Source organism: Phyllobates terribilis, unplaced genomic scaffold (assembly GCF_046119375.1).
Source record: "Phyllobates terribilis strain yellow unplaced genomic scaffold, ASM4611937v1 Scaffold_10__3_contigs__length_209671492, whole genome shotgun sequence".
NCBI lineage: Eukaryota > Metazoa > Chordata > Amphibia > Anura > Dendrobatidae > Phyllobates > Phyllobates terribilis.
The window spans coordinates 77,360,061-77,386,164 of NW_027362770.1; the positions used below are offsets into that span (position 1 = coordinate 77,360,061).

The 26,104-nt window shown below is 48.8% G+C and overlaps 1 protein-coding gene across 3 annotated transcripts in view; it reads left to right on the forward strand.

The window, feature by feature from the left end:
• LOC141164414 (putative calcium-activated potassium channel subunit beta) overlaps nucleotides 1–24,850 on the forward strand; it is a 380,601-nt gene extending 355,751 nt beyond the window's left edge. For all 3 annotated transcript variants that reach the window (XM_073649610.1, XM_073649609.1, XM_073649611.1), the window contains one exon: nucleotides 23,526–24,850. In XM_073649610.1, coding sequence (XP_073505711.1) covers nucleotides 23,526–23,810 — 285 coding nt within the window. In that variant the 3' untranslated portion in view covers nucleotides 23,811–24,850. The remainder of the gene's footprint in view (nucleotides 1–23,525) is intronic.
• The last annotated feature ends 1,254 nt before the right edge of the window (nucleotides 24,851–26,104 follow it).

The window sequence follows — 26,104 nt, forward strand, 5'->3', positions numbered from 1 at the left end:
CTAGGTGACGTATTGTGATACAGGGCCGTGATTTTGGCTATAAAAGGGTCCCCTAGACCCCTACCCCAAGCTTTTTAAGAGAATCATATATGGCGTGCCAGGAGACTCTATGGAATGCTTTCTCAGCATCCAACGAGAGTATCTACTTACAAATTTTTAACTGCATCTAGCCCAGGAAATACTTTGTGCCTAGTAGCAGTGTCTGATAGTCAGCGGATTATCCCGGCTGTTAAGCAAGCTACACCACCTGTAGTTTGGACACTTAATTTTTTCAAAGGAAATGCTTCGGGACCACGGGATACTTAGTGAAGAGCATCAGGAGGCACCCCAAGGCATAGGGGCTGGGACTGGCACTAGGATGCCTTGCGGTGGACAGCCGAGCTCGATCCTTATAAAAGCTTTTTAACTGCAGCAGCTTTAGTGGACGCTACTGGAGCTGGAATTACGCGGCTGCTGGCATGAGACTTGCCCTCCAATAGATCCTTGTAAATGGATTTAAAGTGTATTCATTCAAATTAGAGGGACAATTTAAATTAAAAAGCTTAGAGCTGCCTCCACCACAGGGGGGCTCTCTCGACCCACCAGCGGACAGGCACCAGTATTGGGAGAGGGGGGCTGGCCGTCAGGGTTCACCGCGGCTCTGGCACAAACCCGGCGACACGGAGGTGGCACGGGCAGGAGCGGACTGGCCGTCTCGGCTTCTCACTTTTTGGATTTTAGAAGGGCATGACATGCCTATATCTGTGTCTCCCCCTCCTTTTACTCCTCCACCTCTTTTCTTTTCGCATGACTATATGTACTTGTCACTTTTCCATGTGTTAGTTGTGTCTTCTGAGCAGTTTGTCAGCTTTTGGACACCTTTGAAGGTGTTTTCTATGTGTTTCTATGTGTTTTTGTTTGCCTGCCATTGGTTTTAACGGTGTTCGAAGGTGTTCGACGAACAGTTCGACGAACAGTTCGGCGAACACACGGGTGTTCGACGAACCGAACCGAACTCGAACACTACGGGGGTGGCTCAACACTAGACATGACAAGATCTCCAAGGCGTGAGTGGCGAGCTCCGGCCATTTTTCCAGATTGGAATACCAAAATGAGCAAGGGTCCAGTGACACAGTCATGGCTTCGATGTTCACTTGGAGATACTCCTGCACCATCCTCTCTAGGCGTTGACTATGTGTCAGACTTCTTGTCTCCTGTGGCCTTGCAAAGGATGGTCTAAAAAAGTGGTGAAACGATTCCACAAAATTGCTGTTACCAGCAGATACTGTGTTACTGTTAAGGTTTGAGTGATGAAGACTCGACAGTCCCACGGTTGGCAAGTTTGAACTGTGAGATTCACTACGTGCACCACTGGTGTTTTGTGGAAAAGCACATGTAAGATTCTGCAACAGCGTCTGCAGATACTCCTGCATGCGTCAATCCCTTTTTATGGCAGGAATTATTTAGGCAAATTTACTTTTGTACCGGGGATCTAAGAGTGTGGCAACCCAGTAGTCGGGATTACTTCGAATTCTGACAATCAGAGGGTCATGTTGCAGGTAGTGCAGCAAGAAGGCACTCATGAGTCTTGCGCATCCAGGAGGACCAAGTCCTTGTTGTGTTGGTAGCGAGGTAAGAATCATGCTTCCTTCCTCTGCCCTCTCCCCTCAACCTCGCACAACAGAAATGTGATCAAGGTTTCCCTCATCTGATGAGTCTTCCATGCCCATCGCCAGTTCGTCCTCCACTTCTTCCTCGGCTCCTGCACCTTCCTCAACTGTTTGGCTGCTACCATGCGGCCTGGTTAATCCCTCTCACCCACCCTCCCATGCCTGCCGCCTTGGTGCTGCCAACCATCTGGACCTTGGAGATGTTATCCCTTCTGCATACGACTCCTCCTCTACTTCCTCCACCTCCTCTTGTCCCACCACCTGACTCTGAATTCTGTTTAGTGTGTGCTCCAGCATGTAAATCACCGGAATAGTCATGCTGATAATGGCATCGTCAGCACTAAACATCTTCGTCGCCATTTCAAAACTGTGCAGAAGGGTGTGTGGCACCCCTGAGGGTTCAGTCGCCACAGAGTTACTGCATATCATCCAGAGGTGTGGTATCTCACCCTCAGGTAAGGAAGGCATATGGCTCGGGACCCTAACACCTGCATCCAACACATACCCGCAGTGGGGGTAGGGCAAGATTGCTCCTAAGGGAGAGCACAGTCCCAGGTCCATAGCTGGTGGAAGGGTCCTATGTAGTGGGTGCTTAGGGGAGCAGTTTAGCGGAGCACATGACAGGGAGAGTATAAATAGGAAGCTATCTTAGAAAGAGCAAGCCAGTCAGAGGAGGAAAAGTGACAGGAGCAGAGGCTCGGCATGAGCTCTGCTCCAGAGGTGGGCCTAGCCTGGGAGGCCCAGGACTGAAGGAGAGAAGAGAGGAGTGGGAGCAGGAAGGCTCCAGGAACCGAAGGGACCCTAGGGCTATGGGCCGTGCAGAAGGCCACCCGTACTCCTGCTGCTACCAGGAGGTAGAGGGGTCAGACCAGATAAGGGGAACCGGTCCCTCAACTAGCGGAGAAACAGCAAGGCTCAACTAGAAACCGGAGGCTGCAGCATTTCATGTACTGCAGGTAAAAGTCCACACCAGTCTCACTAAGAAGGTAGCCACATAGGACCCAGGGGACGGAACACAAGTCGCCCGCCAAGGCCCGAGGATACCGGATAGAAGTGTCACTGGGTGTGAGGTGCAGGTAGAAGGCCAGAGAAAGGACACACAGAAGGGGGTCCTGCTAAGTACTCCGGAGCTATCTGGGGGTGGACTGAGCCCCTCACTGAGTACGCACAGCACGACGGGTGAGATTGCTCTGGTACCTGTAATCTGGACTGCAACAACTGTGAGTAAAGATCTTGGGACTGCATCACACGGACTCTGTGTTCATTACTGACTCCCTGCACTACAACCACCATCATCCACCCACACTGCCCTCAAGCTACTCTCTTTCTGTGGTGAGTAATAATACCATTGCTGCAAAACCACCAGCTTCAGAGGACTGTTCCGCAGCGGCGGCCCCTTTTGCCCCACTCCAGAGGTGGCATAGTCGGACATTATAAAACCCATATATACAAATTACCCTTGGATTGACCGCCCTGGATCACGGACCGGGTCACCGCCACAGTGACTACAACCCCCAGCGTCTACCGGCCCGGCTCAGGGTACCCCACGGCCCAGGGGGCGCATCAACTTCATAGGTCCCTGATCTGAGACCACTCCTGCAGCGTGATTTGCCCCACCTCTGGATCTCGTTGGCCCAGGCTATACGTCAGAACGTATTGCACCAGGGCTTGTCGGTGCTGCCACAGTCGCTGCAACATGGTCAGAGTTGAATTCCACCATGTCGGCACATCGCATTTCAGCCGGTGAACTGGCAGGCCCAACGACTTCTGTAGAGATGTAAGTCAATGAGCTGCGGGATGCGAACGGCGGAAGTGAGCACACAGCGACCGTGCGCCCTGCAGAAGGCCATCTAGTCCGGGATAGTGGGCTAACAATTTATGGACAACCAGGTTCAACACGTGAGCCATACAAGGCACGTGTGTGACATTGCCCCGGCGATGCAGCATTGTCGCACACGGCCTTCCCTGGTTGCAGGTCCAGTGGAGATAACCATTCATGAAACTGGGTCTCCAGAGCTGACCACAACTCCTCAGCTGTGTGACTCACATTTCCCAGACATTTCAAAGTAAACACTGATGCCTTGAGCCTTGCTGCCATCATAGTAAGGAGGTGTGCAGGATTCCTTCTGCGCAGTTAGAATGCAGGTGGCATTACCAAACAGGCTTTGGGTGCAGGTGGAGGACCGAGAGGAGGTTGAGGAGGCAGAAGCAGTGGAGGAACTTTGAGATAAAGAGGATTGACGCACAATTCGTGGGGACGGTAAGACTTGGACAGCTGCCCCTTGTCCTGCTGTCACCATAGTTACCCAGTGCCCAGTCAGCGACATGTAACGCCCCTGTCCATGCCTACTCGACCAAGTGTCTGTGGTGAAATGCACCCTGTCACACACAGAGTTTCTCAAAGAAGCGGTGATGTTGTGTGCGACATGCTGGTGGAGCGCAGGCACACCTTTCTTTGAGAAGTAGTGCCGACTGAGCATCTGGTACTGGGGCACTGAGACGGACATAAGGTCTCGAAAATCCACTGTGTCCTCCAGGCGGAAAGGCAGCATTTCTGTAGCCAAGAGCTTGCAGATGGTGAAATTCAACCTCTTAGCTTTCTCATGGCTAGGAGGAAATGGTCTTTTACTTTTCCACATCTGAGGGACCGAGGGCTGGCTGTTGTGCTTAGACGGGGTTGAGTAGGATGTCCCCGGCAAACTGCCGGTCTGTGAGGAAGATGCAGGTGGACATGTTAGATTGCCTTGATCCAAAGCTGGTGCTCTCGATGTCAGAGAGCGCTCAACACCAGCAGGTGTTTCCACTTCCCAATGAACTGATGACCTGCCAATCACACTGGCTGTTGCAGGTAAAGAGGTGGCAGGTCTGCGTCCAAAAACATGTGTGACTGCTGTCCCCCCAGTCACAGAGGATGAAGAGGCCGAGGATGCACAAGATGGGGCAGACGGTGGTTGGCCCAGCCTGCTAGGCCGCATTGTAGCACAGTGAGCTTCCCACTGCAACTTATGCTTCATATCCATGTGCCGGTTCATGCATGAAGTACTCAAACTATGGATTTTTTGGCCTCTACTTATGTTTTGGTTACAAATATTACAGATAACACGAGTTGGGTCATCCTTATCATTCTGAATAAATGCCCAGGCTATGCAAGGCTTAGAGCCCATGCGACCTGAAGAGCCACTACGACTTGTGGTCAGAGGCAGAGTTGTGGTTGAGGATGCAGTTGTTGACGTGCTTCCAGTACTCCATCTGTGTCCAGGAAGGCGCAACCTAACCTCGTCGTCAATAGCATCTGTGACGCCCCGCTGTGCTTGGTATCACATATCCTAGAAGAGTGTATTGATGGAATCCTCCACAAGAGGCCCCCATAAACATTCACACATCTCCACCTTCCACCTCAGACCAGCAGAGGGAGCCCGTTAGGGATATAAATAGGGAAGGTGGAGCTAGGCAGTTCAGTTCCTCTGAAGAGTTCCTGCAGTAGAGAAGCCTAAGAGAGGTCAGTCTGCAGTGGAGCTCAGTCTAGTCTAGAGAACTCAGTTAATAGTTCAGCAGTGGAGCACGAGGCTCCTGCTAACTAGATTCAGTAAGGCATAACCGGAATCCCTGGAGAACTACAAGTCCCAGGATGTCTAAGGTGCTGATACGTAACAGAGCCAGGAGACGCTAAGGCCCCGCATAGTGGGAGCGTGAACTCCAAGAGAAGGCCCTACCACAAGGTCAGCCAGCGCAGGACAGAAACAAAGTTAGGCCTAGCTCCAGGCAGGTCAGAAACTTACTACGCAGAGGCAAGAAACAGGAGGCCCTACACCCGCTCATTGGGGAGGATCCTGATATTCACCCTTCACCCTACAGTGCTCCGGGATGTGCCTGAATTTCCTCCAGTAAAAGGTACTGAAGTGACTACCGTGTCCGTTCCCTTTCTTGATCTGACCCAGCTGGGTCTCACCTGTCCTGCATTCCCCCTGCATACGCTGCCCTGAGACCTAGCTCCACCTGTGGGGAGCTATACCATCGAGCAGCCTTATCACGGGTCTCAGTGGACTGCTGCAGCGCTGGTGCTTCTCACCAGATACCACAGGTGGCGTCACAAACTCTTATAAAATTAACAATTATCCACTCTTTTAAAGAGTGACCCCAGGGTACGGGCCAGGGAGCCGACCACCGCGACATCCCCAAGGCCAGGCAAAGGCCCGGGTACCGAGTCATCAACATCCCATGGGCTAGTCACATCCTCCTCCACCTCCTCCGTTGAACTCATCGACTGGCTGACTGTGGGTTGACAGTAAGTGGGATCACCAACCTCGTCATCATCACCCTGTGTGTTATCACACCCGTCGTCCTCAAAGCCAACCTCTTCCTGCCCTGACCGAAAAGTCAAGTTGTCGCTCCAATCAGGTATTTGAGTCTCATCATCGTCTTCATCATTGTCTCCACCAACAGGAGTGACAGTTTGGGAACGAGGGTCTACATTATGCTCAGAACCTTCTTCATCTGGTCCTGGATCCGACTTATAAAGATTCTGGGCATCAGTGCAGATCATTTCCTCGTCTGGATTAACAGAAGCTCTGGAGCAGACTTACGTTTCCCAGGCTATAGTTTGAGTAAACAGCTCTGCAGACTCAACCATCTGTGTTACCCCATACTCAGACGGGCAGCTGGAGACTTGGGAGCTGTGAGGAAGCAAGTGCGATTGGGGTGACACCTCTGAGGACTGGAATATTTGTGATGTTGAAATTGAGGTGGAGGAGAGCCCACTTGAAGGAGCACTTGATATCCGCTGAAGCACCTGCTGTTTTTGTGCCTCATCTGGAATTTGTAGCGATGGGCGTGTCCGTAAGAAAGGGATCGTATCACATTGTCCACGAAAAGAAGTCGACATCTTAGCTTGGCTGGAAGATGGTCTTTCTTCTGCAGATGTTACCCCCCCCCCCACACTGCGGGGGGGCTCGACCCACCAGCGGACAGGCACCAGTATTGGGAGAGGGGGGCTGGCCGTCAGGGTCCACCGCGGCTCTGGCACAAACCCGGCGACACGGAGGTGGCACGGACAGGAACGAACTGGCCGTGTCGGCTTCTCACTTTTTGGATTTTAGAAGGGCATGACATGCCTATATCTGTGTCTCCCCCTCCTTTTACTCCTCCACCTCTTTTCTTTTCGCATGACTATATGTACTTGTCACTTTTCCATGTGTTAGTTATGTCTTCTGAGCAGTTTGTCAGCTTTTGGACACCTTTGAAGGTGTTTTCTATGTGTTTCTATGTGTTTTTGTTTGCCTGCCATTGGTTTTAACGGTGTTCGAAGGTGTTCGACGAACAGTTCGACGAACAGTTCGGCGAACACACGGGTGTTCGACAAACCGAACCGAACTCGAACACTACGGGGGTGGCTCAACACTAGTCAACATCTTTCTAAACTTAGGTATATTCAGTTTTATTTTGACTGCATCTGGGGTGAATTTTCCTGGTGCTATCCTGATCAGAATTATCTGAAAGGACTGAAATTGAAATTAATTGAATTATTTGAAATATTTGAATTTGATTAACCTCTTCACCACCTTGCGATTTCCTTTTTTGCGCTTTCCTTTTTTGCTCCCATTCTTCCTAGAGCCATAACTTCTTTATTTTTCCATCAACATAGCCATATGAGTGTTTGTTTTTTGTAGTCCAGGACATGGGCTACAAGCGTCGCATTCCTTGTGTTAAGCTACTCATGACCAATAGACAACGCCAGAAGCATCTTACCTGAGCCAAGGAGAAAAACACCTGGACTGTTGCTTAGTGGTCCAAGGTGTTGTTTTCAGATGAAAGTAAATTTTGCATTTCATTTGGAAATCAAGGTCCCAGAGTCTGGAGGAAGAGTGGAGAGGCACACAATCCAAGATGCTTGAGGTCTAGTGTGAAGTTTCCACAATCAGTGATGGTTTGGGGAGCCATGTCATCTGCTGGTGTAGGTCCACTGTGTTTTATCAAGACCAAAGTCAGCACAGCCGTCTACCAGGAAATTTTAGAGCACTTCATGCTTCCCTCTGCCGACAAGCTTTTTGGAGATGGAAATTTCATTCTCCAGCAGGACTTGTCACCTGTCCACACTGCCAAAAGTACCAATACCTGGTTTCAAAACAACAGTATCTCTGTGCTTGATTGGCCAGCAAACTCGCCGGACTTTATCTTCATAAAGAATCTACGGGGTATTGTCAAGAGGAAGATGAGAGACCCAGACCCAACAATGCAGAAGAGCTGAAGGCTGCTATCAAAGCAACCTGGGCTTCCATAACACCTCAGCAGTGCCACACGCTGATCTCCTCCATGCCATGCTACATTGATGCAGTAATTGATGCAAAAGGAGACCTGACCAAGTATTGAGTGCATTTACTGAACATACATTTCAGTAGGCCAACATTTCAGATTTTTAAAACATTTTTCAAGCTGTTGTCATAAAGCTATTGTTAAAATTCTAATTCACTAAGATAATTACTTTTGTGTTTTCATTGGCTGCAAGCCATAATCATCAACATTAACAGAAATAAACACTTGAAATAGATCACTCTGTTTGTAATGACTATGTAATATATGAGTTTCACTTTTTGTATTGAAGAACTGAAATAGATTTACTTTTTCATGATATTCTAATTTAGTGAGATGCGCCTGTACCAAACATGTATAGGTTCTTTTTTCTTTACCGTATTCTTCGGACTATAAGACGCACTTTTTCCCTCCAAAATTTTGGAGGAAAGTGGGGAGTGTGTCTTATAGTCCGAATACTATATACATGGCTGTGCGTGGTGGTGGGTGTGGGGTTCGTGGCAGCGGGGGATCAGCGTGGCAAAGGAGGCAGCAGCCGCCTGCTGCAGCCTACACTCTGCCCACTACTAAAGAAAATGAATCTCCCTCCCATGGGTTGTAGTGAATATCCATGGTCTTTAATAGCAGGCACACAGACCACAGAGTGGCAGCAGGAGCCGCGCTGTGGTACAGTATGCCGGCTATTGAACAGACTGAATGGTCACTACTCCCATGCACAGAGTCCCAGCATGGGGAGCAGTGACTATTCTAGTACGGCATCTCACACTGTGTGAGGGCGCATGGCAGGGACGCAATGAGCACCCTACCATGCGCGGCTCACACAGTGAGAGTGTCGGCCGCAGTGCGGGACAGCACTGGAGGAGAGAGGAGGTGAGTATGATTGTTTATTTTTTTTTGCAGGCAGTGTGATGAGGGCTCAGAGGGTGCCATGCATACCAGGATTGGGACTCAAGGGGTGCCATGCATACCAGGATGGGGGCTCAGAGGGTGCCATGCATACCAGGATGGTGGTTCAAGGGGTGCCTTGCATACCAGGATGGGGGCTCAAAGGGTGCCATGCATACCAGGATGGGGCTCAGAGGGTGCGATGCATACCAGGATGGGGGCTTAAGGGGTGCCATGCATACCAGGATGGGGTATCAAGGGGTGCCATGCATACCAGGATGGGGGCTCAGAGGATGCCATGCATATCCGGATGGGGGCTCAAGGGGTGCCATGCATACCAGGATGGGTGCTCAAGGGGTGCCATGTATACCAGGATTGGGGCTCAGAGGATGCCATGCATACCAGGATGGGGGCTCAAGGGGTGCCATGTATACCAGGATGGGGGATAAAAGGGTGCCATGCATACCAGGATGGGGGATCAAGGGGTACCATGCATGCCAGGATGGGGATGAGGGCCAGGTATACCAGGATGGGATGGGGGCCACTTATAACAGGAAGGAGGGGCCATGGAGGATATTAACAGAATTGGGGGGCATTACCCCAATACCAGCAGCAGACCCCCTCCCCCATAACAGGGCATCATAACCAAATTTTTTGCTTCAATTTTTTTCTCCTATTTTCCTACCTTTAAAACCTATGTGCGTCTTATAGTCCGAAAAATACACTAAGTGGTGAAAAAAAATCAAAAGTTTGTAAAAGAAAAAAAAATTGCGTTATTTTCCAAGACCAGTAGTGCCTCCATTTTTTGTGATCTGGGGCCGAATGAGGGCTTATTTTTTTGCATGTTGAGCTGACGTTTTCATTGTTACCATTTTGAGGTAGATACAATGTTTTGATCGCCTGTTAATGCATTTTATAGCAATGTTTCGTCAACGAAGAAAACCTAATTCCGGCTTTTTGATATTTTACCAATTACACCGTTTACCAATTGGATTAAGTTTTTTTTTATATTTTGATAGATCATGCGTTTCTGAAAGCGGCAATACCAAATATGTGTGTTTTTTTATTTTTTTATTGTTTTATTTTGAATGGAACAAAAGAGGGATGATTTGAAATTTCATATTTTTTAAAAAATTTTTATATTTTTACATGATTCCATAGCCTCAATAGGAGACTTGAAGCTGCAATCGTCTGCTTCGGCCCTATGTGTAACAGAAATGCTCATCTGCTACTGGGCAGCACTCATAGCACATCAGCAATGACAACCACAAGGATCTCCTGCAGACCGCAGGTTGTCATTAGTGTTCAGCGAGTATGTTCTGTTAACCCTTTCGTCGAGGACGCTCGGGCCGAGCACCGAGTATTTATAGCTGCTCAGTGATATGCTTGAATCACTCCCGTGTGCATGATTTGCAACTGTTTGACAGTTTTATTACATGGGAGGAATGTCTATTTCTTACACATTCCTCACAAGTAATAAAGCTGCCAAACAGTTGCAAATCATGCACACGGGAGCGATTTAACCATATCACCGAGCAGCTATAAATACTCGGAGATCGTCCGAGCATACTCGGACAGAACATACTCGCTCAACCCTAGTTGTTATGCCAAACCATCGGCGCCCCGTGATTATGTGTCACACTGGCCTGGATGCCACAAATATAATAAAGCTGTGTCTGAGAGCAAGGGGGAGGTTCTCTAGTCAGGGGAACATTAGCATGCAATACCTTCTGTCTCAGGCCAGTAGGGGGAGCAGGCTGCCCCTATAAAAGCTGGAACTGGGGGCAGGGTTAGGGAGAACTGGACGTCCTGTCTCAGGACTGAGAGGTGTCCCAGAGCAGAGAGGGACAGTTGTATTGCACCCTAAGAGGACGTGTGGCAGTAGGAGAGCCACAAGCCAGGGACAAGAGGTGAAGTACGCCTGTCCTGGCAGACAAAGAGACTACTCTACCAGACTTTGGTGTCTGAGGCTGTGAGGATTCCACGTCCTACAGTAGATAACCAGTCCGCAGGGGACTGTATGTTCCTTGGCCTAAGAAGCCCGGAGGTTCCGCCACACCAGAAGGGACCAGCAGAGCCGTACCAGGCCGGGAGTAGAAAGGAACCCACGTTGCAAACCATACGGGCGAGAAGAGACGGTGAGCTCGGGACCGTGGGCTGTTACCCTACCAGGAGGTGATAGCCAGAAGGAGCGCAGAGAGCACGGTAGACCTACACCCTCACCCTGACCAGGGCCAATTTCCCAATTGCTGTCAGACATCCAGGTCCCCTCCTAGCCGGGACTGTTTGTGGGTCAGTTCACCTGTTCTAGTAAAGACCCTGGACTGCAATCTGTTGTCTGTGTGCTCCTTGCTCCTCCAGCACTAACGGTACTGGGACGCCCTACACCATCACCCCCATCTTCCATTATACTGCCCTGGGGCCGCACTCTTCCCGTGGGGAGTCACACTATCCCAGCTGCATACATCATCAGCCCCAGCGGTCTACCTGGCAGCGGCGGTCCGCACTGACCGCAATCCACGGGTGGCGTAGTGGGACATCACTTAAAACTTATAAAGGGACTACCACTGGTCTGAACACCCTGAGCCACAGACCGGGTCACCACTACTACCCCCATCGTCTCCCTATTGCCCGGTTCCGAGTGCCCCACGGCCCAGGGGGCGAGTCAGCTTTGGCGTAGTCGGCAGGATAGTAACCAACCCGCCACAAACTGGTATTGCGTGCCTGAAAAAGACTGTACACGTACCTGAAGAGAGGTTTCCCGCCATCCGGAGCCATTTCCCGCCATTTTCAGCCATCTCCCGCCATCTTCTGTCGGTTCCCGCCATCTTCAGCCGTTTTCCCGCGATCGGACGTCATCTTCAGGACGCCGCGCGGGAAGAAGAGGGGCGTGGACGTCCAAACCGCGTGAGACCCGAAGCTCCGCCCCACGCACCGATGCTGCGCAAGGTCCTGGAAGGGAGAGAGAGCGACGCTGACGTCACCAGAACGCGACGCATGATCCTCATCCGGAGCAGCATCAGCGGAGCCGCGGCCTACAGAAGAGGATCGTCGGAAGGTAGGCCGCGCTTAACTAGGGGGGAGGAAGATGTCGGACACAGAGGCGCCCACTACCACCAGCGCAGCTGCAGCAGCGTTGATGCCATTTTCCCTGCCCTACATCCCTGGAGCGGCCTGGTTGCCTAAGTACTCAGGGGAGCCCCATGCCCTGACTGATTTTAAGGAAAGGCTGTACAGTTTGTTCCAAGTTTACCCCCTGACAGAGGAACAGAAGGTCAGCATACTGACAGGTCAGTTAACTGGCGCAGCCCAGCGGGAGGTAAAGTCATGGCCCGCTGAGGAGAAAAGGACTGTGAAGGGTATTCTGGCCTGGCTGCGGGGTACCTTTGACACACGTACCTCCGCTGAAATTAAAATGAGGTTCTATGGATCTAAGCAGCGGACACAGGACAGCATCAGAGACTATGCCCTAAATTTGCAGGAAGCCTTGAGGGCCATCCAACAAGCTGACCCTGGCAGCGTGCAGGATACGGATAAGCTACTAACAGAACAGATTATAGAAGTTCTGCTGTCTAGCGCCCACAGGACCCAGCTGCGCCTCATGGTCTTTCAGAACCCTGACCTGACCTTTGCCCAATTCAAGGACAGGGCCATAAGGGTGATCCATGAACCCGCAACAAGTGGCGCTATAAACCCCCGGCGCCCTGCTCTCACCTACCACCAGGAGGCAGCGTCCTCCCCTATGGACTCTGTGGGGGCTGACGCACAGGCCCTGAACCAAGCCCCGTCGAAAGATCTGCACCACCAAGTCCAGGAGCTGACCAGGAGCATCGCGGCGTTGACCAGGACCGTCCAGGCGCTACAAGTGGACCCGTCAAGACCCATCGAGCTGGCTTCAAGTCCGGAGGATGTCCCGTGGCGTCGACAAAGGAGGATCCCGTTGTTCCGAGGGAGGCCCACAGACCGCTACGCAGAGGATGGACAGCCCATTTGCCTTCGATGCAACCAGCCCGGACACATTTCCAGGTACTGTAATTTAAACGGGTCCAACCTGGGGTAGAGGGCCGACCCCAGGCATAAGATCACCAGGCCCTTATAATTGGCGTGATAAGTACGTTGGGGGGCGCCCGGTTTTACCCGTGGTGCTGGACGGTATCCCCATGAGCGCCTTGCTGGATACTTGGTCGCAAGTAACCACTATCCCTTATGTACTTTTAAAGTAGTATTGGACTGATGCTGATATCACACGGTATCCAGACAGTAACTTGAGCATCATCGCCAGTAATGGCTTACCCGTGCCGCAGATGGGGTTCAAGGAGATGACCATTAAAATTGGTAAAGTTGAACTACCGGCACAGGGAGTAATTATTGTGGACATTGACCGTCGTGAAAGTCACCCTAAAATAACTGTGGGTACTAACGTGATTTAAAATTGTCTTTCAGAGGTAATTGTAATTCTACAACAGGTGGCGGTGAATGCTAGTTCCAGCCAACAGAGAGTCCTCAACAAGGAGATAAAAGCCCTGATGAGATGGCAGCAGGTAGAACTGTCTGGTGGTGACATCGGTAGCGTAAGGGTGAGTGACCCATTCCCCGTTTCCATGTCTCCCAAAAGTGAAATGATGATCTGGTGTCGGACTGCAATCGGGTTGAGAGGTAGAGACTACCAAGCCATGGTAGAACCCGTGCACTCAGACAGCAGGCCCACCATTTTGACAGCCCGGGGGGTGGTTGATGTTCGTCATGGGAGGGTGCCCGTTCGCATTCTCAACATTGGGGAGAGAGAGGTACACTTACCCAGGTACGCTACACTTGCCAAACTGTTTGTTGTCGAACACAAAGCTATCAGGGCCATGGAACCCTTGCCTCCATCTCCACAGGCGGAGGGTAATGGCTCCCAGAAACAAAAGGAGGACTGGTGCCAGAAACTCCATGAGGGTGCTGACTCCACTCCCCTGCACCAAAAACAAGGAGTCTACCGGGTGGTTCAGGAGTACGAGAGAATTTTTAGTAAGCACCCGCTAGACTTCGGCAGAGTAAAAGGGATAGAACACCATATCCCCACAGGGAGCCACCCACCAATAAAAGAGAGACACAGGCCTGTACCCCCTGCACATTATCAGAACGCAAAGGGCATGCTAAGAGAAATTAAAGAAGCTGGGGTCATTAGAGATAGCTGTAGCCCCTGGGCAGCCCCCCTGGTTCTGGTAAAAAAGAAAGACGGCACCATGAGAATGTGCGTGGACTATAGACAAATCAACCGTATCACCCACAAAGACGCATATCCGCTGCCTAGAATAGAGGAGTCTTTAGCCGCACTAAAATCAGCTAACTTCTTTTCTACTTTGGACCTTATTAGTGGGTACTGGCAGGTTCCTGTGGCAGAGGCTGACAAGGAGAAGACCGCCTTCACCACCCCGATGGGACTGAGTGAGTTCAACTGTATGCCCTTCAGGCTCTGCAACGCACCAGGGACCTTCCAGAGGCTGATGGAATGCTGTCTAGGGCACCGAAACTTCGAGACGGTCCTCCTTTACCTGGACGACGTGATCGTCTATTCGAAGACTTACGAGGACCATCTAAAGCACCTGGCCGAGGTATTCGAAGCCCTGGCAGGCTACGGCCTGAAGGTGAAACCATCAAAGTGTCACCTGTTGAAACCGAAGGTCCAGTACCTAGGGCACGTGGTAAGTGCGGAAGGAGTAGCCCCCGACCCTGACAAGGTCACGGCAATCAAGAGCTGGCCAAGCCCTTCGAACATCAAGGAAGTGAGGCAATTCCTCGGGTTGGTAGGCTACTACCGAAGGTTCATCCCCGGGTTCACTAAGATGGCAGCTCCTATGCAGGACCTCCTGATAGGACAGTCTAAGTCCTGAAGCCAAAAGCCACCCTTCAAGTGGGATAAACCGGAAGAGGAGTCCTTCCGCCAGTTGAAGATGGCCCTCACAAGGGATGAGATCCTGGCCTACCCTGATTATGGCCAGCCTTTTATTCTCCACACAGATGCCAGTAATGTGGGACTGGGAGCTGTACTGTCACAAAACCAACAGGGCAGAGAAAGGGTGATCGCGTACGCCAGCCGGAAGCTGAGGCCCACCGAGAGGAACCCGGAGAATTACAGCTCCTTCAAGCTAGAATTCTTGGCGGTGGTGTGGGCCTTAACGGAACGCTTCAAGCATTACCTGGCCTCTGCAAAGTTCACTGTGTACACGGACAACAACCCGTTGACACACCTAGACAGTGCAAGACTTGGTGCCCTGGAACAGCGGTGGATGGCCCGTCTCTCCAATTATGACTTCGTGATCAAGTACCGGGCAGGCAAAACCAATGCCAACACTGACCCGCTGTCGAGAATGCCTCACTTACCTGAAGGTGACGAAGACCCAGAAGAGCTGGAGGAGGTAGAACTCCCCGCGTTTCACCGGTATGGGGCCGCTCAATACTCCCACCGCGTGAAAGAGGAAGATTTAACAACTGTTATGATCAATCCCCTACCTCACCACAGCTGGGCCGAGACCCAAGATAGTGACCCTGCAGTCCGCCTGGTGAAAGATCTGCTGACCCAGGAAGACGCCCGCTTAGGTCCGGATGCTCCAGTGGAAGCCAAGCAGCTATGGAAAGAGAAGAGCAGGCTGTTCCTCTATGAAGGCAAGCTGTGCAGATGACTTGTCAACTACCGGACACATGAGCTGACCTGGCAAGTCGTGGTCCCAAGGCGGGATGCAGCTATGGTCCTGGGGGCTTACCATGACAGAGCGGGGCACTTCGGTTGGAAGAAACTGGAGTTCCTGCTAAGAGGACGGTTCTTTTGGGTCGGCATGAGAGGTGCTGTAGAGAAGTGGTGCCGGGACTGTGGCCCTTGTAACTTAAGGAGAAAAGACTGCACCAGCCAGAAGACACCCTTGAAGCCCATCGTCACCCAGCAACCTCTTGGGCTGGTAGCTCTGGACCACGTCAAATTGGCTCCAGCCGGTCAGGATACATCTACGCCCTGACGATCGTGGACCACTATTCCCGTTTTCTAGTGGTGGTCCCGGTGAAAGACTTGACAGCCCAAACGGCGGCCAGAGCCTTCCAACAATACTTCTGCCGTCCACACGGGTATCCGGAACAGGTCCTGACAGACCAGGGTCCAGCGTTCGAGGCTGAAATCTTCCAAGAGTTCTGCAACCTCTATGGCAGTAAGAAGATTCGGACAACGCCTTACCACCCACAAACCAACGGGATGTGTGAGAAAATGAACAATATAGTCATTGATCTCCTGAAGACGTTGCCCCTAGAGGAACGCAGCCTGTGGCCAGAAAAACTGCCGGATCTAATAGACTTATACAACCATATCCCGGTGAATGCTACAAACTGCACCCCGGCTTACCTGATGCGAGCTAGACCAGGTAAGCTGCCCGTAGACCTGGAGATGGGAGTCCTAACACCTGAGGACACTTCCCTGGATGCGGACTGGGATACGGAAACCAACATGCCCCTGCTGGTCCCCTAGAACCTGGTGAGCAGGTCCTGAAGTGAAAGAGAAGGCTACATAAGTTGGACGACCAGTGGGAAAGGGAACCCTACACCGTACTGCAGTCTGATCACGACAACTCGAAGGTGTGCGTGATCACCAAGGATGGAGGAGAAACCACTAGTACCGTCTCCAGAGACCACCTAAAAAGGTGCCCCGAGCAACTCCGTAGTGCAGAAGAAGATCAAAGTGACCTTGAACCCGCAGAGGACAAGGAAGAAATTATCAGCACCGTTCTCGGAGAGTTCCCTCAGTCCTGGACTCGAATAAACGATGCCATAGTGGTACTCGTCCTGCATTTTCTGCAACCGGCTCCGCAACAACCTACACCAGAGCCGGAAGGTGAAAAAGAGCAAGCAGTTCCAGAGGCAGAAGAGCCTGTACCAGCAGCCCAGGAGAGTCAACCCTCTGCTGACAGTGAGCCTGCCATGCCTGCGGTAAGCCAAAGGACCCGCAGACAGCTGCCTGCCCTACCTGTACACCCAGCTGGTAGCTGTACCCCTAACGCTAGTGGGGAAAGCCAGGTCGGTCCACCACCAGACAGTGGGTTAAGGAGGTCAACCAGGAGCACGAAGGGGCAGATACCCGCTCGCTGGAGAATATAGAGTACCTGCGTGATTATTAATAGTGTATTTCAGTTTCTTGCAGTTACCGTACGGACTCAAAGGTTATGGACTTTTAATAACCGGGACTTTGTATGGACTGCGTTCGGAGCCTGACCAAGGAATGAACTATGACTGTAAAGGACTTGGGGTAGGACCGACCCCCACCTGGTTAAGGCTCCCCGTTGTGTTGGTGATATGGACACCCGGTCACAGACCACACTGTGACCTTAAGAACTCAATCTGTGCGTCACTTTCCAGATAATGTTTTATGGTCATGCATATTGTCTTTGTTTATTGTTTAGTCCCGGAGTGCTAAATTTTACTAGGGGGGAATGTGTCACCCTGGCCTGGATGCCACAAATATAATAAAGCTGTGCCTGAGAGCAAGGGGGAGGTTCTCTAGTCAGGGGAACATTCGCATGCAATACCTCCTGTCTCAGGCCAGTAGGGGGAGCAGGCTGCCCCTATAAAAGCTGGAACTGGGGGCAGGGTTACGGAGAACTGGACGACCTGTCTCAGGACTGAGAGGTGTCCCAGAGCAGAGAGGGACAGTTGTATTGCACCCTAAGAGGACGTGTGGCAGTAGGAGAGCCACAAGCCAGGGACAATAGGTGAAGCACGCCTGTCCTGGCAGACAAAGAGACTACTCTACCAGACTTTGGTGTCTGAGGCTGTGAGGATTCCACGTCCTACAGCAGATAACCAGTCCGCAGGGGACTGTATGTCCCTTGGCCTAAGATGCCCGGAGGTTCCGCCACACCAGAAGGGACCAGCAAAGCCGTACCAGGCCGGGAGTAGAAAGGAACCCACGTTGCAAACCATACGGGCGAGAAGACACGGTGAGCTCGGGACCGTGGGCTGTTACCCTACCAGGAGGTGATAGCCAGAAGGAGCGCAGAGAGCACGGTAGGCCTACACCCTCACACTGACCAGGGCCAATTTCCCAATTGCTCTCAGACATCCAGGCCCCCTCCTAGCCGGGACTGTTTGTGGGTCAGTTCACCTGTTCTAGTAAAGACCCTGGACTGCAATCTGTTGTCTGTGTGCTCCTTGCTCCTCCAGCACTAACGGTACTGGGACGCCCTACACCATCACCCCCATCTTCCATTATAATGCCCTGGGGCCGCACTCTTCCTCTGGGGAGTCACACTATCCCAGCTGCATACATCATCAGCCCCAGCAGTCTACCTGGCAGCGGCAGTCAGCACTGACCGCAATCCACGGGTGGCGTAGTCGGACATCACTTAAAACTTATAAAGGGACTACCACTGGTCTGACCACCCTGAGCCACGGACCGGGTCACCACTGCTACCCCCATCATCTCCCTTTAGCCCGGTTCCGAGTGCCCCACGGCCCAGGGGGCGAGTCAATTATTTGACAGAGACCCTAATGGGCGAAGCTAGTGATGCACTTCCATCGCAGGCATGTTAAATGCAGCTGTCAGAAATTGACAGCGGCATTTAATATGTTAAGCAGCACGGGTGGATCATGATTCCACCTGTGGCTGTTGTGGTCACATGATAGCTGGTCAGATCAGCTGTCATGTGTCTGAAAACATGTGGGATCAGCGCAAGAGCCCATTTAAAAGAGGGTGAGGCGACCTATTACATACTTATACGTCATAGGTCATAAAGGGGTTAAAAAGGCTGTATTTGCATTACAGAGCTAAAATAAGGTTGAATAGACTTCAAGGGAAATTCAGAGTGTTTGACACAGATTTTCCAGGCAATTAGTGGCTTTTTATGGTCTATAAGTTCGAATTTCAAAATCATCCGCTCATTTGTAGGTGTAACTGTCATGGGTGTGTCAGAGGTGACAGACAGTCGTCCTGCAGTGGTTTACAGGAGATCTCCAAGTCTGGCAATACAGACAGCTGCCTAGATAGGAGGCTGCTTTTAGCACCCAGCGACTACCTCCCTTTAGTCTGGGTGTATATATACCTGATGTGTCTAGGTGGGCGTCGCCGGTTATACTCATTTCAACTTGGAACTTGTCTGAAGCAGCATCACGTCCGCTCTGGAGTCTTGTGCCCTGTTAGAGATCTTCTAAAGCTAAGTTATAATTCCCCTGTGTTGTCTTCCCCTTTTGTCTTTAGAGTGCTAGCGGAGGTTGACTAGTGCTTATCTCCTTCCACCCCCAGCTATAGCCTTACGCCAGGAATAATAGGGCGAGGCATGTGATCGACGACAGCTGCGGAGGCTGTATAGGGACATTAGGGGGAGACAGGGTGACGCTAGTCCCGATTAGGAGGTCTCCTCTTCCCGCTTTCCCTAGTATCTGGGCTGTCTTTCCCTTTCCCCTCTGTGTTACACCCACACCTGGCATGACTCTCTGTGTTGCACTCACACCTGGTGTGACATTTTAACTGGCTGAGCACGTTTTTGGGAAAATAAAAACGACACAAGATTGACATTTTTTTTTCTTTGTGTGTTTTTGGGCGTGCACCTTTTTTTTTCCTTACTCCCTTTAATATGGGATCAGTTGCAGAGCTGGCAGAGTAGTTCCTCTGTCTGTCTCTGGAGGTAAATGACCTCCGCTGTGAGATTCAGCAGCAGTATCAGCGGTTACACGTCGCCGATGTGGGGGTCTCTGCAGGTAGGCCTGAACTCAAAATTGCCCTCCTGTCAGGTTTTCAGGAGGTAGGGACAGTTTTTTTGTGTTTAAGGAGGCATGCAAATTGTATTTCAAGCTTCGTCTCTACTCCTCCAGTAATGAGGAGCAACGGGTTGGCATTGTGATCTCTCTACTACAGAGAGTCCTCAGACGTGGGCGTTTTGGTTACCGCAGTATTCGGTTTGTCTCCAATCTGTGGAGGGTGTTTTGGAGCTCTTGCCCTCATCTATGATGACCCTGACCGAGTCGCCTTGGCTGAGTCCAAGCTACGTCACCTTCAGCAGGGGATTCGGTCAGTAGAAACATACAGTTCGGAATTCCGTAGATGGGTAACGGATTCCAAATGAAATGACTCAGCCCTTAAAAGTCAATTTTTTGAGGGGCTAATGGAAAGGTTGAAAGATGCCTTGGCTGTATATGATACCCCTCAGTCCTTGGAGGCTGCCATATCTTTGGCCATACGTCTGGATAGGCGCCTTCGGGATAGACGGGTGCGACCTCCTTCTCCGGAGCCTTCTTGTCGGGGTTGTGTACCTTTGCCAAGGGAGCGGTCTGGGGGTGAACCAGTACTGAGGGAGGTGGAGGAACCTATGCAGTTAGGGGGTGTCTCTACATCATACATCTCCCTGGAGATTCGCAAGAAAAAAGGCGCATGCTTTTTTTGTGGGAAAAAGGGACACTTTTTTGGGACCTGTCCTTCAATTCCTAAACAAAATGAGACTTGATTAACTCTCTGTATTCTGGGGTGCATTTGTGGCCAAACTGCAGTTCCCGCTTTGTTCTAACTGCAGAGGTGGTGCTAAAGAACAAAATCGAAAAAAATTCTGTGTTTGTTGACAGTGGAGCCGGGGTCAGCATGGTTGATGCGGAGTTTGTGAAAATTCATGGTCTTGCTTGCTGTGCTTTAGCTGAACCTATTTCCATCTTTGCCATTGACTCGGCGCCACTTACACAGAAAGAATTTACTCGGATTGTGCATAATGTAAAACTGAGGGAGGGGTCAGTTCATTGTGAAATCATTCCTTGCTATGTTTTGGAGAATCTCCCTACTCTGATTGTTTTAGGTATCCCCTGGCTTGTTAAACATAATCCTTTGATGGATTGACAATCCGGGGAGATTATGGAATGGGGAGATTACTGCCATGAGAACTGTCTGAATGTTTCCATTGCTGCGGCTGTCTCTGCAGAGATACTGCCTGCTTTTCTGTCTGGTTTTGAGGACGTTTATTCTGAGAAGGGGTGTCAGGATTTGCCTCCTCATCGTGCTTATTACTGTCCTGTTAACCTGACCCCCGAGCTAAACTATCCAAGTCCAGACTGTATAATCTTTCTGGCCCTGAGAGACAAGCCATGAAGGATTTCATTGCGGAAAGTCTGGAGAAGGGACATATCAAACCCTCGTATTCGCCCGTGGCGGCAGGGTTCTTCTTTGTGAAGAAAAAAGATGGTGGTCTACGTCTCTGTTTAGATTTCTGTGAATTAAATCAGATTACCATCCGTGATCCATACCCTCTTCCTCTGATTCCTGATTTGTTCAGCCAGGTTGTGGGAGCTAAGGTATTCTCCAAGTTGGATTCAAGTGGAGCCTATAATCTAGTTAGAATCAGAGAAGGGGACGAATGGAAGACCGCGTTCAATACCCCGGAAGGTCATTTAGAGAGTCCGGTTATGCCTTTTGGCTTGACCAATGCACCTGCGGTATTCCAGCATTTCATAAATTATATTTTTCATCATTTGGTGGGGAGGATTGTGGTGGTTTATCTGGATGATATTTTGGTTTATTCACCTGATTTTGAGACCCATCGGGGGCATGTTAAGCAGGTGCTCCAGATATTAAGGGATAAGAAACTCTATGCCAAACTAGAGAAATGTGTTTTCAGGAGGTGCAGTTTTAATGTACTTGTCATCTTCAGGTTTTCGGATGGATCCGGAGAAGATCCGTGCAGTCCTTGACTGGGAACGTCCCAAGAACCTGAAGGCCCTACAACGTTTTCTGGGCTTTACTAATTTTTACAGGAAATTCATCCAAAATTACTCTGTTGTAGTGAAACCCCCTACTGACATGACTAAGAAGGGGTCTGATTTTTCCAAATGGTCGGAGGCTTCCCTCCAGGCTTTTTCTTCCTTAAAGAATCACTTTGCCATTGCACCTATACTTAGTTAACCCGATGTTTCTCAATGCTTCTGATGTTGGGGTTGGGGCTGTGTTGTCTCATGGTTCGTCCCCTGATAAATGGCGTCCATGCGCCTTCTTTTCTAAAAAATTGTCTTCGGCTGAGAGAAATTATGACGTGGGTAATAGGGAACTTTTAGCAATAAAATTGGCGTTCGAGGAATGGTGACACTGGTTGGAGGGGGCTGTCCATCCTATTACTGATATTACTGACGATAAGAACCTGTCATATCTCCAGTCAGCTAAACGTCTCAACCCTAGGCAAGCCAGATGGTCCCTGTTTTTTACTAGGTTCAATTTTGTTGTCACTTTTCGTCCAGGGGTCAAAAACGTCAAGACTGATGCTTTGTCCCGGAGCTTCCCTGGTGGTGGTGACCATGAGAACCCTGCCCCTATATTACAGAAAGGGGTAATTATTTCGGCTCTTTTTCCTGAACTTGAGGGGGAGGTGCTAGAGGCTCAGGGGGACACCCCTGCCTCCTGCCCTTCATGAAAGTTATTTGTACCACCTGATATGCGCCGTAAAGTAATCAAGGAACATCATAACTCTGTGCTTGCTGGGCATCCAGGTGGTAAGGCAACCACGGACCTCCTCTCTCGTCATTTTTGGTGGCCGGGGTTGCATCGGGATGTAATTGAACACGTAGCTGCTTGTAGTATTTGCACGCGTTCTAAGGTTTCACACACCCGACCATCTGGTACTCTTCTTCCGTTACCTATCCCTAGCAGGCCATGAACACACTTGTCCATGTATTTTATTACTGATCTACCGGTTTCTGCAGGCAAAACGGTGGTTTTGGTAGTAGTAGATAAGTTCAGTAAAATGGTTCACTTCATCGCTTTACCTGCACTTCCCAATGCTAAGCCACTTGCCCAGGTGTTCATAAATGAGATTGTGAAACTTCATGGGGTTCCCTCCGATGTGGTGTCTGATTGGGGGACCCAGTTTGTTTCCAAGTTCCACAATGCCGTAACTCAGTTGTTGTTTTGGCCAGAAATGCTTGCTTGCTTCCGGTAGGACATGACCACCACTTCCCATTGAAGTTTGCAAGTGATGGGTGTACTGGGTGTCCTTTGGCACAATCCCTGTCTTTTGAAGCTACACTTGGTTTACGAGTACAAATACCACTGCAAAATACTTATATGTAAAAATGTAAAGTAGTTATAATTGTCCACTTGCGCATAGCTTTATTTTGATCAATAGTTTGCATTAATATTTTTAATCTAAAACTGAAAGATCAAAAAAGAAAATCTATAATGGAAATAATTGCAACTTTTTTTTGTTTTGGATCTACACCTGTTTTTGGCCTAACAACACTGATGCAAAATACAGGATACTGCCATGTGAAAATGGCCTGTGTCTCATTATTAATGGAAAAATAATAATTCTCTGCTCCAAATGTGGCAATGAGAGTAAACGCCTTTGTCAATTACCCATTTCTAGCAATCTAGTACACATATATTGTAAAATTAGATTTTTCATCAAAGACATACAGATTCTTCTTGAAGTCACCCAATGAATCAACCATCACGACATATCATGGTAGGAAGTTCCATATTCTCCGCTTGTATACTAAAGAACTAAAGATCTGTGAAGGTGGTGAAACCTTCCTTTCTCTTAAAGCCTTGTCATAGTAACAGACCAAAGCAAAAGATCTGTGCACTGTTTATTAATATATCTGTTCTTATTAATTAGATTGTCCCTATGTATGTTCAGAAAGGCCTTACTTGTAATGTTACGTATTAACAGAATTGTGACCCTTTTTTTCTCTTTGCAGTGCACCTACATTCCTGACTGTAAGGAAAACAACACTGAAGTGGAAATTCATGTACAAGAAATTCAGGGAAAATTTAATAAGTCCTCTTCATTTACTTGCTATTTTGATCCTAAGGGGAGACAAAGAAGCATTATTTTAACAAGGAAGTTTGGACCTCAAAAGATGATCTCATACTTTTTCTGGCCAACATCAATGTTTACAGTTGGACTTTTTGTGGTTATTATTGTAAAAATAAGTCAGTATTCTGCCATGGCTTCTGTGCAAGCAAACCGAGCAAATACCTGATTTTATTATTTTTTTTCTACATATAATCCATGTTTAATATTACCCACATATGCTAATTACATATTACTAGCATAATTCTAATGATGTGATATTACACAATACACAGATATACAGTAGTTTAGTTTGATTATACTATTCATTTTATTCATTTATTAGTGATTTTATATCTATATATGTAAGCGTGAATACACAAGAATTACTGATTTCAGGGTCAGGCAAGGCAGCAAATAAATGAATATTAAAACAGCTCCAGGCCCAAATAACATGTGAATTTTTCTTGCAGTTGAGGAGTCATTTTCTAAAGCATTATATAGTTTACTTGAGAATTATAGTAAATGCAAAGGAATCGAAAGTGGAGGTCTACTTTAAATGTTAAAATTCTGCCTGTCCACTGCTTCCACATGATAGAGCTTCCTGAAGTTGTAGTTGAAAAGTAACCATAATTTCAAGGAACTTTTCAGAATAAGCGGTCCCGTGTGGAATAATACTATTTTACTCATGATATGACTTGTATCCTGCATTTTCACCAGTTACCCCCCTCCAGAGGCTCTATATGTTAATTTGCAATTGACTCTGATTTGGAGGGAGGAGGCTAGCTGCAGTAATTTTTCTCATACACAACACAGCACAACACACAGAGATTTATTTCTGTTCTTCATTCATTTTTTAGCACACATTAAGAAGCAGCAGCAGCATGGAGGACATTATACAGCGGTACTTAGCTGTGTAGGTGTGAATCTAGCTCTAGATGAGATAAAAGACTTGTGAGAGAGCTCAGAAAGACCTCTCTGTGTCACCCACAGCCTGTTTCCTGAGTCTACTCCTCACTCCTTCTTCTTTCTTCCTTTCCATAGAGTACAATAGAAAGTGTAATGTGACACCATAGTGAACTGCAGTCTGTCTTATCTGAGCAAGATAGAGTTGAGCTATTTTTTTTCCATAGTGGATTGTGAGTGTGGAGAAAGAAGCTGCATTTTGTGATTTAATATAATACAAATATTCTTATATTTACCCTATAATATTAAATTATGCAAGATTTTTTTGATAGTTCAGTTTCCATTTAAGGTCAGCAGACTTGGAATGCATAAAATGTAAAGTGGTGCGGAATATGTCGGCGCTATAGAAATAAAAAAAAATATTATTATACTCCAAAACCTGATGTAATCAGTAAATAATATTTATTTTAAGAAGATAGTTAAAAAAGAGGTCTCGTCTTCACTTCAAAGGTGCTCATTTCTTGCACTTACGCTTTTTCTGGTCCTCTCCTGAGTATTCTGATTTTTTTAAATCCACATTACAGTTTCAAAAATATGGGCCTTTTTTTTTTGCATACCCAACATGTTAATTTTTATGATCTTTACCAAGGGGTCATTCCTAACAGGATTCTAAGGGGGCCTTTCATTAGACTGAAAAAAAGAGCAGCTAACCGGCACCAGCTCTGCCTTCAGCTTTTACTAGCACAATCCTGAGTCCTTGGCTAATCCACTGCGGGTGGTGCTGCATCAATTGAAGTGAATGATCATGAGGCACACATAAGAAAAAAGAAATGATCGCACTCACCACGGGATGCCATGTGAACGATCCTTTATTACAGATCTGGCGTGTAATCATAGGCGCGTGTACATGGGTGTGGGGGTGAAAAGGGAGGACGACGGCCGTTTGGCGCGTATGTAGCGCTTCCACGAGTCCAGTGTGGCAGGCAGGAGGATACCTTCCGGTTAAGTATCCTTCAGTCTATGATACCTCCGCCTGCACACCTGCATCAATTACCGTCAAACTTCTTGTGAAAACACTTAAAGATACATAACAATTAAAAACGGTATAAAAGAATGCTATTACAGAAACACGGACATATCCAATCTATCATTTAAGCCTAATGGGCCTTGAGCATTTGATTTCAGGATTAATTTGGCTTCTCTTTTTAATAAAAGGCTGTTGTGATCACCTCCATTTAAAGGGGACTTTACTTTAACTAAGCCAGCAAAACGTAGCTTCTCTGGATCACTGTTATGTGCTTTTCTCATATGATTAATCAATCGAGGTGACCCCTTACCAGAGGCTATAGAGTTATAAAAATAGGTATAAAAATACCGGCATGGGCAAAATAACACTAAACCGCATATTTTGTCTTACATGTAATGAAGTCACTTGTGCTCCATCTAAGTCCACCCAGTTGTAAAAAAGTATCAGTGAGATGTAAATGGAAATAAGAACATTGCCCACCCTTATAATTACCTTTTGGAATGCTTTTTTCAAGCCAATTAGGGTTAACATCCCTGTGTTGACGGTTCTTT